Genomic DNA, 16,193 nt, shown 5'->3' on the forward strand with positions numbered 1-16,193 from the left:
GAATGAGTAATCGAGTGGATGATTGAGGAATGGGTTATCGAGTTGATGATTGAGTGAGTGAGTATTCGAGTTGATGACTGCATGAGTGAGTAATCAAGAGAATGCATGATTTAGTGTGTGAGTAATCGAGTGGATGATTGGGTGAGTAATCGAGTGGATGATTAAGTGAGTGAGTAATCGAGTGGAGGATTGAGTGAGTGAGTGATCGAGAGGATGCATGATTGAGTGAGTGAGTAATCGAGCTGGTGATTGGGTGAATAATCGAGTGGATGATTGAGTGAGTGAGTAATCGAGAGGATGCATGATTTAGTGAGTAATCGAGTGGATGATTGATTGAGTGAGTAATCGAGTGGATGATTGATTTAGTGAGTAATCGAGTGGATGATTGAGTGAATGAGTAATCGAGTGGATGATTGAGGAATGAGTTATCGAGTTGATGATTGAGTGAGTGAGTATTCGAGTTGATGACTGCATGAGTGAGTAATCAAGAGAATGCATGATTTAGTGTGTGAGTAATCGAGTGGATGATTGGGTGAGTAATCGAGCGGATGATTAAGTGAGTGAGTAATCGAGTGGAGGATTGAGTGAGTGAGTGATCGAGAGGATGCATGATTGAGTGAGTGAGTAATCGAGCTGGTGATTGGGTGAATAATCGAGTGGATGATTGAGTGAGTGAGTAATCGAGAGGATGCATGATTTAGTGAGTAATCGAGTGGATGATTGATTGAGTGAGTAATCGAGTGGATGATTGATTTAGTGAGTAATCGAGTGGATGATTGAGTGAATGAGTAATCGAGTGGATGATTGAGGAATGAGTTATCGAGTTGATGATTGAGTGAGTGAGTATTCGAGTTGATGACTGCATGAGTGAGTAATCAAGAGAATGCATGATTTAGTGTGTGAGTAATCTAGTGGATGATTGGGTGAGTAATCGAGTGGATGATTAAGTGAGTGAGTAATCGAGTGGAGGATTGAGTGAGTGAGTGATCGAGAGGATGCATGATTGAGTGAGTGAGTAATCGAGCGGGTGATTGGGTGAGTAATCGAGTGGATGATTGAGTGAGTGAGTAATCGAGTGGATGATTGATTGAGTGAGTAATCGAGTGGATGATTGATTGAGTGAGTAATCGAGTGGATGATTGATTGAGTGAGTAATCGAGTGGATGATTGAGTGAATGAGTAATCGAGTGGATGATTGAGGAATGAGTTATCGAGTTGATGATTGAGTGAGTGAGTAATCGAGTTGATGACTGCATGAGTGGGTAATCAAGAGAATGCATGATTGAGTGTTTGAGTAATCGAGTGGATGATTGGGTGAGTAATCGAGTGGATGATTAAGTGAGTGAGTAATCGAATGGACGACTGAGTGAGTGAGTGATCGAGAGGATGCATGATTAAGTGAGTGAGTAATCGAGTGAGTGAGTAATCGAGTGGATGATTGAGGAATGAGTTATCGAGTTGGTGATTGAGTGAGTGAGTAATCGAGTTGATGATTGCATGAGTGAGTAATCAAGAGAATGAATGATTGAGTGTGTGAGTAATCGAGTGGATGATTGAGTGAGTAATCGTGTGGATGATTAAGTGAGTGAGTAATCGAGTGGACGATTGAGTGAAGGAGTGATCGAGAGGATGCATGATTGAGTGAGTGAGTAATCGAGCGGGTGATTGAGTTGGTAAGTAATCGAGTGGATGGTTGAGTGGGTGAGCGGATGGTTGAGTGAGTTATGGAGTGGATGACTGAGTGAATGAGTAATCGAGTGGATGATTGATTAAATGGGTAATCGAGTGGGTGATTGAGTGAGTGATTGGATGATTGAGTGAGTGAGTAATCGAGCGGGTGATTGAGTGGGTAAGTAATCGAGCGGATGGTTGAGTGAGTTATGGAGTGGGTGACTGAGTGAGTGAGTAATCGAGTGGATGAGGGAATGATTGACTAAATGGGTAATCGAGTGGATGATTGAGTGAGTGATTGGATGATTGAGTGAGTGAGTAATCGAGTGGACGATTGCGTGAGTGAGTAATCGAGAGAACGATTGATTGATTGAGTGGATGAATGTTAGGGAAGTAGGTGTGAGAGTGAGTGGATTGAGCGTGTGCGAGGAAATATCGATTGCTTAACGTTATACGACGATGAACAATAATTACTTTGTGAGTGTACAAAACCATTAACTCTGTGACAGGGAAATACGTCGAAATACGGCGACATGACACACGTATGGTTATTTGTTTATAGTTAAACGTTTAATTTGTTTATAGTAAAACAGCAGAAGTTACTTCAAACGATCATGATTTCGTTGAGCAGTTAAAAACACCTGGCTATCATCTACACATAGTTGGTATTTCCCTGTGATTTTCAGTGACCTCTTTCACAACAACTTTCAATCATGCCATAGTGGCAATTGACAAAGTTTGATAAGGACCCTTGTTGACCATGGGAAATGCATAATTTTAACAATGAGAAAAACGTTTGCAAATTATAAAAATATAAAACGTCAACCCCAGAGAAGGGCCAGTCTCGATTAACGGCCGAAACAGATTCCATGGGGCGTAAGAGACAAAATGGCGATGCTAATTATATGAATGCCTCATTGAAAATCAGTGACGACACCAGGTGTCCACGAAAAGGGCAAGAATGTCCTGTCCTACCGGTAGCACGCGCCACGGAAGTTTTGATGACTCGGCATAATTGATAAATGCTACTGAGCTTATGATGCAACTTACGTCAGTCCAGCATCAGAAACATCGACCCAGTCCAGCATCAGAAACATGGACCCAGTCCAGCATCAGAAACATCGACCCAGTCCAGCATCAAAAACATCGACCCAGTCCAGTATCAGAAACATCGACCCAGTCCAGCATCAGAAACATCGACCCAGTCCAGCATCAGAAACATCGACCCAGTCCAGCATCAGAAACATCGACCCAGTTCACGTATGTATGATTTAAGCCGCCTTGGGCAAGTCACGGACTTGCTCGTTGTTCGATTTTCACTTGAAGTTCGAAAAATCATACTACTACCACCATCCCTACCACTATCACTACCACTATCACTACTACTACTGCTACTACTACCACTACTACTGCTGCTACTACTACTACCACTACTCCCACTACCACTACTACTACTACCATTACCACTACCACTACTACCACTACTACAACTACCACTACCACTACTACAACTACCACTACTACCACTACCACTACTACCACTACTACCACTACCACTACCACTACCACTACCACTACTACTACTACTACTTCTAATGATAATAATGATTATGATTAATAAGACATATTTTGGCGCTCTTTCCAGACTAGATATCAGACGGGGTGTTACCATGCCATTCCCTGAGTTCTCAATGATCTGCCAGCCAACAGCAGATGGTAGTGAGGCAAGCACGATCAAACACCGTATGGAAACATAAAACGACAACGCCGGAGACTTCAACAGTGATGGACCTCTCTCGGGAAAGTGGATATCAGGAGATTTGCGGATTTCAAGAACTTCCGTTCTACCCCCATGCCCATCCTCCCCAAAAGAACATACGACCGAGCGCTCTTAAGATCCTGAGCTCTTGAGAGTCATTATGAAAAAGATTCGCTTTATACATATCCAATTATCATTGTCATATATGTGCATAGTTGTGTGTGCCTCACTAACCAATAGATATGTCTTATCAAGTCTGATCCAGTAATGATGCGAGATAAGAGTGAGTGAGTGAGTGAGTATGGTTTTACGCTGCTTTTAGCAATATTCCAGCAATATCACCACGGGGGAACACCAGATATGGGCTTCACACATTGTAACCATGTCGGGAATCGAACCCGGGTCTTCGGCGTGACGAGCGAACGCTTTAACCACTAGCTACCCGACCGCCCATGCGAGATAAGAACAATAACTCAACAACAATTTGATTGCCAACAAACATGTACTTTTATTAACACACGATGGTTGATGGTCATGGTATATGCATGCTGGTCAGTTTAACGAATAACATTATCTTGTACTGAACACATAAACGATGTGATATTACATACTGCCCCGATGGAGGGAATAGCGCCTCACATGCTGAACATCGCAACTAAAATAAACCACATAAGGGACTCACACGTTCACTCACCATAACGTAGGGTTTTTGCGCCAGTTAAAACAGTTAAAGGGGGTCTGGGCTCAGGAAAATATGCAGTCCCAGCAAGTTTGATTTGAAATAAAATATACAACGTCAATGCCAGAGAATACTCAGTCTCGATTGTCTGATAAAACAGATTCCACTGGGCGTAAATATACGTTCAAAATAGTGGTGAATATTATATAAATGGATCACTAAAAATGACACCAGGTGTTCGCAAAAGGGTTAGCGTGTGAACACACACTTTGAAGCATAAACCGCCTTTATATGGCAAAGTTGACACAATTTATGGATAACAACTTCTTTAATACTGTAATGTATTTATAGATAACAACATTTTTGATACAGTACAGTATTAAAAAAGTTGTTATCCATAAATTGTGTCAACTTTGTCATCCGTCAACTTCTAAGTAATGCCTATCAAACAATTCGCCTCCATATGATCAAGAACATATATACAATGTACAGAATCCTGAACAAACAATCAAATCACCGAACTATGAGCTAAACCTGACGATAACACAGCTACCCTACCGCTCTTGCTACACCGATAGATTCCCTTCCCTACACCAGAGGAGTCTGGGGGCACGGGTGGCCCAGTCGTCTAAGGCGCCGCGATTCTCTGTGCAGAGTTGCGTCCCTTGGGCACGCCAGAAACCTATGATTGTAGGTTCGAATTCCGGTTCGCCCCGATTATGTTTCTAGGTTTGTCAGCACCATACCCGTGCTCGTGGGTTTCACCGAAGTGGTCTGAGACCTGCATCACATCGGGCCTTCCTCCCACATTAAGCTGACACGCCGCGATATAACTGGAATACTGTTAAAAGCGGCGTTAAACCCAACTAACTCACCAGAGGAGTCAAGTGACACGTTGCATGACACCCACTTGTGGCAGATCACAAGGGATTAATACACTTCAATATACAAATATACTACACTGTGCATGTATGACGATGCCCCTCCATTATCGATGCAGTGTACTTTGTTCACAATATGACATGTCTGTGTTTATTATGATTGAAGCTTTTTTTACGATAGTCTCACGATATCCTGTTCACAATAGGATAGTCTCACGATATCATGTTCACAATAGGGTAGTCTAACGATATCCTGTTCACAATACGAAAGGATAACGATATCCTGTTCACAATATGACAGTCTAACATATCTTGTTCACAATACGAGAGGATAACGGTAACCTGTTCACAATACGATAGTCTAATGATATCATGCTCACAATGTGACAGTCTAACGATATCCTGTTCACAATACGATAGTCTAACGATATCCTGTTCGCGATACTACAGTAGAACCATATACTGTTCACAATACGACCGATAACGATATCCTTTTCACGATACGATAGCATAACGATATACTGTTCACAATACGATTATATAACAAAATTCTATTGAGATATGACAGTGGAAAGATATTCTGTTTACGAAACAATAGTCTTACGATATCCAGTTCACGATACACCATAAGCTAACGATATTCTATTCACGAACATTCATAGAATGATACTGACAAATGTTTCTTTGTTTATATACAGTATTTACCAGGATGCACTTTTCGCAGAAAAAAACGTGATTATGAATTCAGAAAGAAAAGAAAACAGAAACAGAATTTCCCAGATAAACGCTTTCGTAAAGTTGATAATTTGATTTTCGCCTGAAAATGCGTTCAATATTTTGATAACGTGGTATAGTTTTAAAAACAAGACATAGTTTGATATTCGTATTTGTACATGATAGAAAGATTGATGATAATACTATTGCTGTTTTGACTTTTCATAATTCAGTGTGTTCGGTTGAATGATCCCACACACTTTTTGTAAGTTAATTTTAGACAAGATAGATATATTTGTTGAAACAACATAAGAATATGATCATAATAAGTATATCACTATAAACTCAGGCATACTCCAAGCAAAATGCACATATTAACAATAAATAATTCTCTGTGGCCCGGGTGTTATCACAGACATCTGTTTTCCAAATTCTTGGTTCCAATTCCGTTTTAGTATTTTCATTACAGGTTGTTTTCGAGCGCTCATTCAAAGGTTGCTTCATCCCCAAACCAGGCTTACGTTATCGTGTAAAGAATGGCGCACGTGTTTTTGGTCCGAACTGGAAGGTAAACACTATGCAGAAACGGAATTCATGTGTTTGTCTTCAGGTCTCCATGGTTTTTCTTTTTTGCTTTTTGATAGACAATCCATTTTCTAAAAGTCCTTTGGTTCATAGCAAATGCCTTCGGTCAACCATCTGTGCATATCAAAGTAGTTCTTCCTCACCAAAGGCTGGTGCAACTTGGCACAAATGTCACATATACAGGGAACACCCTTCAGGAAATTGCCACCTTGTTCGTACTTAGCCATGTTCCTGAGGATCTTAGTATAGCCAGGTAGGTCGTGCTGCAGAGCCTTGAGATGTCCTGCCAGAGCTCTGGGACTGGGGAAATCTGCTGTGTTGATGTACAAGTCTGGGGGGAACAGAGTTCGGTAGTCTGCGCCCCCTCGAACCACTGGAACGATTCTTTTGATAAATGTGTTGAAAAACTTTTCGGTTACGTAATCCTTGCACATTGAGTTTTCAAAAGACAAATAGAACCAGTACTTATTCCACAAATTATCACACTGTTGTCCTTCACACGTCAGATTGCCACATTTACCGTATATATCCACATCTATGTACTTCCTCAGTTCCTCAACATATTCCTTCCTTTTACTCTGAGTGTCACAGTGACTGACCAACCACAGCACAGACCTGGTCTTCCTGAGGACGATGTCGGTGTAGTTAGCGGTGTCGACAAAGCCGTCCTTCAGGATGAGTCTGGAGTACGAAGAGACGATATCAGAGTCCAATCTGTAGGTCATTGTCCAGTTGAATCTTCCAATCCAGTCTTTCCGCCTGTAGCTTCTAGGGTTGTAGAACTGTTGAACCGTCTCGGCTGTGTAGAACACCCAGATTTGATCAGGGTTATGTGTAGGTGTTTCAGCGTCAGGAATAGCATTACCTTCCACCAGAACCAAGTCAGCACCATCCACGTCGCTCCTGTTGAAGGAGATGACGCAGTCACTGACAGCACACTGAGTAAAGTCTTTGTAGGGCTTGACCGTCATCCAACCAGGGGGATTTAGCCAGGCGAGTTTCTTCAACTGCACCTTCTGAGCAGACTTGATTTGAGAGGAAACGTTGACAGGTTTGTAGACAACATTTTGAGCTTTCTCAACAACCAGCGCATATTTCGGTATGACATACACGGGTTGGAACTCCTCTCTGACCAACAGCGTGTCGGACTGTAATACTTCCCTTTTGGGGACAACACGTGGACACTCGATGGCTTTATAATATTTGTCCACGACATAATTAATGTAAAATGTTCCAAATACATAACTCCCAAGTAAGCATATCATGATGGCCAGGATAAGGCGGATCATTGGTATTCGTCGTGGCTGTGGGGTTACGAACGATGTCTGAAATACAGAAGTATTATTGTCGATAGTTTCCTTGCCTTGGTTATCCAGTGCATATTAATCAATATTCGTCGTGTCTGTTTTGGTAAGGGCCTAATCATCCTATAATTGCTTGAGAAGACAAAAGACTTTCTGTAGCATTTCCCGAACATATTTAACCGTCATTTTCACATAACACCCCAGGAGACTTGCCAGGTATTTTTGCACAGAATTACTGACAACTAACAAACCTAACTCATTACTCACAACTTACACACCTAGCTCATTACTCACAACTAACACACCTAACTCATTACTCACAACTAACAAACCTAACTCATACAATAATGCAAGCTCTAGTAGAGCGATAGCAAATAAAACATTTTATGAAATACATTGTAATTTACCAACCAATGAATGCAAATCATGGGATCTAAATGTCACATTGTCTGAACGATCTGGGAGAGCACGTCCAAAAACGTATGCATGGATGGCATTTGAACCAAATGATCTTGCTATGAACTTTGAAAACCAATTTGATATTTATGTTAGAACTTTGAAACATTTCTTCTGTCAGCACCTTACATTTTAAAGGTACCCCTACGGCCTGCATCTCCCTGTTGTCGTCTGCTGACACGAGGTGATGTAAGTGAAATAGTGTTCAAAGCTTCACTAAACTGAACTAAACAAATTTCCATGAATAAGGTGACACTCTTTCACTGTGTACGTCTGACATCAGTGTGTTTTAAACCCAAACTGAATGTGTCTGTAATTGAACGTGTGGTCGTTTGTACACCAAACACATTTCTCCTGAGCTCTCCGGTGAACGCATTCAGCCTTATTTAATCTTTATATGGCATTACTGACAACAAAATTAATGCAAACTGTTCAATATACGCGTCCCAGTCGTCTAACGCGCCGCGATTCGATGTGCAGAGTTGCGTCCTTTGGGCACGCCAGAAACCTATGAGTGTGGGTTCAAATCCCAGTTCGCCCCGATTATGTTTCTAGGTTTGTCAGCACCATACCCGTGCTCGTGGTTTTCACCGAAGTGGTAAACGTCTGAGACCTGCATCACTTCGGGCTTTCCTCACACATTAAGCTGACACGCCGCCATATAACTGGAATACTGTTAAAAGCGGCGTTAAACCAAACTCACTCACTCACTCATCCAACCGAGGGTTTTTTGCCAGGACAGTTTCTTCTGGCGTATGTAATCTTACTCTAAACACGCTAACAAGCATGCTACACGTTAGGTGTGCCTCTCCTACCGACCAGCAACTATCATAAATAGTGTTCATTCTTTTCTTTTGTCCCAAGATAACACAACGTCCCAAAGAAGAAATTGTAGGGAATGGGCCAAGGAGTTTTAAAGCAAATTTATGGAGACACGACACACTTCATAATATTGGATCGATGATGGCAAACACACAGGCACACGCACACGCACACGCACGGACAGATTCAATAACAAATAATCAAATACATATAGATCATCTTAATATTTATTGTCACAGTTACATTCACATCAGCTTCGACACTTCTAAAATTTCAAATGAAATATTCGTCCCCTGTTCAAGTCAAGTAAACTACAATATTCGAGACTGTTTGATATATTAATTGTAATATATACCACATTAATTCATGAATTTCTCCGACCCGTGAGATTCCGGGGCAGAATAGGTCTTCAGCAACCCATGCTTGCCGTAAAAGGTGACTGTGCTTGTCGTAAAAGGCGACTAACGGGATCGGGTGATCAGGCTCGCTGACTTGGTTGATGCATGTCATCGATCCCAATTGGGTGGATCGATGCTCATGATATCAATCACTGGATTGTCTGGTCCAGACTCGATTATTTACAGACCGCCGTCATATAGCTGGAATATTGCTGAGTGCGGCGTTAAACATCAAACCAACCAAACCAACCAACCATGAATTTCTCCAGCAAATACTACTAACAAGAGCTGTCGATGATCACTAATGCATTCACTGATTAGGATACGAAATATCAATGATATCAGTGTCTTTGTAACGGTCAAAATGTTTAATTCTATTTTCTATCAATCATGATAGCTTAATTGGTGAAAGAGGTATGAAATCTGTTTTCTAGAATTTCCACAAATTATGTATTACATATAACAACAGCAATATACAATATTAAATAATTGTTATGGTTAGGATGTTTATTTAATTTCCTGGGTTAGAATGTTATGTTTCATTTTTTGGTCATGTGCCAATTTTACATCAACCTTATTAAGAAGGGAGATAAGCACAGATTGGTGTGGTCATGTCACCATGTGCTTTAAACAGCATGCAGGAGGAAGTCATGTTAGGAGCCAGTGAAGTCTAAAGTAATGGTATGGCACATTTAGTCACTCATTTGAAAATTCATAAATAGGAATTTGTTTAGAAATGCATCTTCTTAATTTCTACCATACACAGTATCTTAATTTTTCATAATTGAGGGTTTGTGGCTGGTTTAAACTTGGCTCATGGAAATACACCCTAGACTTCAACTTTGTTCATAAATATTCTCATGGCCTAAATTTATGAAAGGTATATGAAATTGTAAGCTTCCTGTTTATTCAGTGCAGTTAAGGCATTGTTTCTGTACATTTATTGGACTATTATGTACTTAGTGCAATTTCCAGGTTTGTGTTGTACACCCTATTGTTAAATGTTCATGCCTTTGTAAATTAAACAAGCCCAACTTAGTATAATACTGCTGTATTATGAAGTTAATGTGTAAATTAATCAAATTGAAAAGCCATATACTCAATGAAATCCTTTCTATTTGTTACAGTTAATCTAATGTTTGTACATGAGAGTTGAGACACAAGAATAATAAAGAATAAAGAATCAAGATTGTTTGGAACTTCATGTTGTAATCAACAGTCTTATTGACTAGATGTTGGCCAGTTTTGACAACATAGCTCTCCACAGAACACAGTGCAACAGCTGCAACGGTGACACGTGGAGCAGAGACTTTCTTGAACCTTTGTACCCATTGACAGACCATTCCCTGCACTTCCACGGACCTGTACTTGACACAATACCCACACATACGTATAGATCTGGTGGTGGAGTCCGGAACCTACCCTATCGCCTTGGATGCCGCTGAATCTACCTTTAACCATGGCTCCTTTGTCTTTGACCGTGCACCAACGTAATGAATTGTTCATGCTGGAACCTCTATTTCCCTCTTTAATTTACCTTGACGAAGAAGAATATCGCGAAAAACGTGTGTCGCCAGCGGGTTTCGAACACAGTTTTTTCACAGTACTAACATCAAGACTAATAGTTACTAGTAATCCTTTTCATGAATGGGTAAATGTACGATTTATTCAGTCAGTTACTCTTTACCTGATCAGGGCTGTGTTTGCTTATATAGGCCCATCAACATGGACCTATAATTTTTATGAGATTGATAAATGTGTTCGAGTTGGTCTAGTATGAATTTAGACATGCCCCGGGACGTGTATTTTATAACCCGAGTCGTTAAAGAGAAAGATGGACGTGTCAAAAGCACAGGGAACATATTTCACGTGTTTCACATAGAGCGACGCACACAATGATCTCATAGTCAAATATATAGCTCTTGAATATGTTTTTAAATACGGTTGTCAATACCAGTCTTGTTTCAACAGTTTAGACGTTAAGGTTTCTTTCAATTTATTGCAGTGGAGACACTTAATCAATCCGACCATGGACTATCGCATCATGGCCTATGACTTTATGCATTAGGACTGACAGCTACGCAATAAATCGCAAAAAAACCAATGAAAGACGAGACGTGATCAATTTCACGATCAAATATTGTTTCATCATGACGTCATACGCTCGTAACCTGATCACGTCGTAAATTGGACGATGCTAATTTTGAGGGCAATCGCCGACAAATGCAAGGCCCAAACAATCGCATCCAAGAGATGTGACAATCTGAAGGGATAATGGCCGTCCTCACCTGGCACATTTACCGTCAATACTTTTAATGTCGTGTTCTGCTGTAGAAGATTACTTGTCATGGACACAAGGTGAATGAGAAAATGAACGCTCTAGCTGAACAGGGGTTTACACTGTAAACTACTAGGTTGGTTGGTTGGTTGGTTAGTTGGTTGTTTAACGCCGCACTCAGCATTATTCCAACTATATGACGGCGGTCTGTAAATAATCGAGTCTGGACCAGACAATCCTGTGATTAATATCATGAGCATCGATCCGCGCAATTGGGATCGTTGACATGTATCAACTAAGTCAAGCGAGCCTGACCACCCGATCCCGTTAGTCGCCTTTTACGACAAGTATAGTCACCTTTTACGGCAAGCATGGTCCGGATCTTCACGGGTCGTAACCTACTAGGTATTTGTCAAGTGATGAGGACCATGATGAAATAGAGTGAGTGAGTGTGTTTGGTTTTACGCCGTTTGTAGCAATATTCCAGCAATATCACAGCGGGGGACACCAGTAATGGGAGAATCAAACAAGGGCCTTCAGCGGGACGAGCAAACGCTTTATCCACTAGGCTTACCCCACAGGCCCGGTAAAATAGATGAACTGTTAGAGGGCATTGCATATCTATCATATTTAGAAAAGGAAGGAATGTTTGAAATGAAAACTGAGCATGATGCTGATTTTTGTTTTGTTTGTGTGGTTATTAGTTGTTTAACGCCACACTCAGCAATATTCCAGCTATATGAAAATGATCTGTAAATAATCGAGTTTGGACCAGACAATCCAGTGATTGATATCATGAGCATCGATCTACGCAATTGGGATACGATAACATGCATCAACCAAGTCAGCGAGCCTCACCACCCGATCCCGTTAGTCGCCTTTCACGGCAAGCATGGTTTGCCAATTATTGTTCATTGGAATAAAATAGTGACAGAGTCAAAGATCTCTTTAATCGGTCAATGTATTTTTACGTGCAACTTTGAAGTTAAGAAATATATTGTATTTCGTTTCTAGAATTGCTCTAGTGAGCGGGGAGACGCTGAAATATTTAAAACCCGAATGAGGAACTGAGCGAAAGGCCCATATATGTCTTCTGGGAGGTCCGCCCAAAAGAGGGAATGGACTTCGGTGCATCTGGGTTAATGGCAATACGATTTTTTGTTTTGCCATCATTTGTGATATAGACATCCATTGGCTGTATGACAGCAGAGTGTTGTCAACTGAGACACCCGAATCTCTGCTTGAAGTGGCTGAAAGTTATACTCCATCTCGAAGGACGTGGCAGAGAGTTTGGTTGGTTGTTTAACGCCGCACTCAGCAATATTCCAGCTATATGACGTCGGTCTGTAAATAATCGAGTCTGGACCAGACAATCCTGTGATTAATGTCATGAGCATCGATCCACGCAATTGGGATCGATGACATGCATCAACGAAGTCAACGAGCCTGACCACCCGATCCCGTTAGCCGCCTTTTACGACAAGCATAGTCACCTTTTACGGCAAGCATGGGTTGCTGAAGACCTATTCTACCCCGGTATCTTCACGAGACCGTGGCAGAGAGGGTTTGAGGAGTATTCAATGCGATAACTTTGTCCTTCACACATTTTAAAACTGTTTGTGGATATGGAATATGATGAGAAAGGAAAAAACAACACACGAGACTGAACAGCAAGGAAAACAAAACCCCGCGCATGTACGAGGTACCTGACGATGAAAGAGTTCTATTCTTATAATAAATCCAAATAAAACCCAGAATGCTCAGCATTTTGCAGTATCCACGAAAAAAGGTGCCAATCGAGGGTCCATGGTAAGAAAGGAAACGTGTGCGTGTCAAGTACAGGGGACGCGTGTTTTAAGCACATGAGACTTGTTTGTCTTAAGCTCATGAGACATGCGTGTTTCAAGATCTAGACACGTGTCCCAAGATCCGCCAAAGTCTTTCTAACTATGACAGTCTAATTATAATAATGATAAAATAATCTGACGATCACAACATTCCAACGTCGGTCCTCACACAAATGGTCACAGACAGTAATGTCATACAATGTTCTGAAACGTGCCGGTCAGTGTGGAGGACATTCACCGTGTCCGCAGAATCTACTCAATCTGTCCTTCATATATGATATGTAACTTGAATTAATACCGACACCAGATCGTGAACTAAAGTATTACCTTAAGTTGGCGTAGTCCGGCCATGTTGCTTGCTGCAGGCTACACTGGGGAAACATCACTGTACACAGGTATCGACGTTGTAACACACTCGGTGATTGGTTGCGCGTCTGTTATTGACTGTTGATACATTATAGGTTGTGACATATAATACTACACGCCTTCAGCTATGCAAATATCGACACATGGGGCACTGTGGTTTATGTAGTCGGGAAATCAAACGCTATTCACCCAGTTCCTGGTGTCTAGAACCACAGCAAGTATCACCATACACATTTCAAATATGATCATACGCCATCGAGGCTCGCTGACTTCGACAGCTAATAATGTTGCTAATAGCAGTTTGCCCAGGGGTATCCAGGGAGGATCGGGTTGTCAAGCTCGCTGACTTGGTTTGATGCATGTCATCGTATCCCAATTGTGTAGATCCAGCCACTGGATTGTCTGGTCCAGACACGATTATTTACAGACCGCCGCCATATAAATAAAGCTGGAGGGCGGCGTGCAGCGTGCAGCGTGCAGCGTGCAGCGTTAAACAACAAACAAAAAAACATACACCATACACTATTACCGTAAGAGGCATCTAAAGTGGATCGGATGTTCAAACGTTGTGACGCTGCTGATTTAGCGTTGTTGTAGCCGATAGTGTGGATAATTGCTCATGCTTTCATTCACTCGTTTTCCTGGTCCAGACACGATTACTTACTGCTGTTATATAGCCTGAATATTGCTATCTGGCCTTAAACAACATCAATTCACTCACGATTCAACAGACCTGTAGACAATATATAATGCTTGTTATAAAAAAAGAGTGAGTCTATTTGCTGTTACGACAGAGGCAGGCTTGGTAGATATGTTTTTGACAAGTTGATCACGTAATTTCAACTTAATAGACATCACCCATAACAGTTTACAAACCCAGTAAGTTTCAGAAAAGAACATTAAAAAAATAACTTTGTCTCAAAATTTTATGTTATGTTGTATATCAATCTAGCAGTTCGTCTCTCACTTTCTCTCAAACTTCATTGTGATTATGTATATCAATCTTTCAGTTCGTCTCTCACTTTCTCTCAAACTTCCATGTGATTATCTATATCAATCTAGCAGTTCGTCTTCTCTTTTTCCCTAATACTTCATTGTGATTATGTATATCAATCTAGCAGTTCGTCGCCACCCTTTCTCCCAAACTTCCATGTGATTATGTTTATCAATCTAGCAGTTCGTCTTCTCCCTTTCTCTCAAACTTCATTGTGATTATGTATATCAATCTAGCAGTTCGTCTCTCACTTTCTCTCAAACTTCAATGTGATTATGTATATCAATCTAGCAGTTCGTCTCTCACTTTCTCTCAAACTTCCATGTGATTATCTATATCAATCTAGTAGTTCGTCTTCTCTTTTTCCCGAAAACTTCATTGTGATTATGTATATCAATCTAGAAGTTCGTCTCTCACTTTCTCTCAAACTTCATTGTGATTATGTATATCAATCTAGCAGTTCGTCTCTCACTTTCTCTCAAATTTCCATGTGATTATCTATATCAATCTAGTAGTTCGTCTTCTCTTTTTCCCTAAAACTTCATTGTGATTATGTATATCAATCTAGCAGTTCGTCTCCACCCTTTCTCTCAAACTTCAATGTGATTATCTATATCAATCTAGTAGTTCGTCTTCTCTTTTTCCCTAAAACTTCATTGTGATTATGTATATCAATCTAGCAGTTCGTCTCTCACTTTCTCTCAAACTTCCATGTGATTATGTATATCAATCTAGCAGTTCGTCTTGTCCCTTTCTCTCAAACTTCATTGTGAATATGTATATCAATCTAGCAGTTCGTCTCTCACTTTCTCTCAAACTTCATTGTGATTATGTATATCAATCTAGCAGTTCGTCTCTCACTTTCTCTCAAACTTCCATGTGATTATGTATATCAATCTAGCAGTTCGTCTTCTCCCTTTCTCTCAAACTTCATTGTGATTATCTGTATCAATCTAGCAGTTCGTTTTTCCCTAATACTTCATTGTGATTATGTATATCAATCTAGCAGTTCGTCTCTCGCTTTCTCTCAAAACTTCATTGTGATTATGTATATCAATCTAGCAGTTCGTCTCTCACTTTCTCTCAAACTTCATTGTGATTATGTATATCAATCTAGCAGTTCGTCTCTCACTTTCTCTCAAACTTCCATGTGATTATCTATATCAATCTAGCAGTTCGTCTTCTCTTTTTCCCTAATACTTCATTGTGATTATGTATATCAATCTAGCAGTTCGTCGCCACCCTTTCTCCCAAACTTCCATGTGATTATGTATATCAATCTAGCAGTTCGTCTTCTCCCTTTCTCTCAAACTTCATTGTGATTATGTATATCAATCTAGCAGTTCGTCTCTCACTTTCTCTCAAACTTCAATGTGATTATGTATATCAATCTAGCAGTTCGTCTCTCACTTTCTCTCAAACTTCCATGTGATTATTTA

At 40.6% G+C, this 16,193-nt stretch overlaps 1 protein-coding gene across 3 annotated transcripts in view; it reads right to left on the reverse strand.

Moving 5' to 3' along the window:
- The window catches only part of LOC139472276 (glycoprotein 3-alpha-L-fucosyltransferase A-like), a 28,053-nt gene extending 14,305 nt beyond the window's left edge, over window positions 1-13,748 (reverse strand). For 2 of the 3 annotated variants that reach the window (XM_071254687.1, XM_071254688.1), the window contains exon 1: window positions 13,722-13,748. In XM_071254687.1, coding sequence (XP_071110788.1) covers window positions 13,722-13,745 — 24 coding nt within the window. In that variant the 5' untranslated portion in view covers window positions 13,746-13,748. Of the gene's footprint in view, window positions 1-6,035; window positions 7,615-13,721 lie in introns of those variants that run through there. The other variant, XM_071254689.1, reaches the window with a different exon arrangement.
- Between the last annotated feature and the right edge of the window lie 2,445 nt (window positions 13,749-16,193).

Source organism: Haliotis cracherodii, unplaced genomic scaffold (assembly GCF_022045235.1).
Source record: "Haliotis cracherodii isolate W230 unplaced genomic scaffold, xgHalCrac1.p SCAF_24, whole genome shotgun sequence".
NCBI lineage: Eukaryota > Metazoa > Mollusca > Gastropoda > Lepetellida > Haliotidae > Haliotis > Haliotis cracherodii.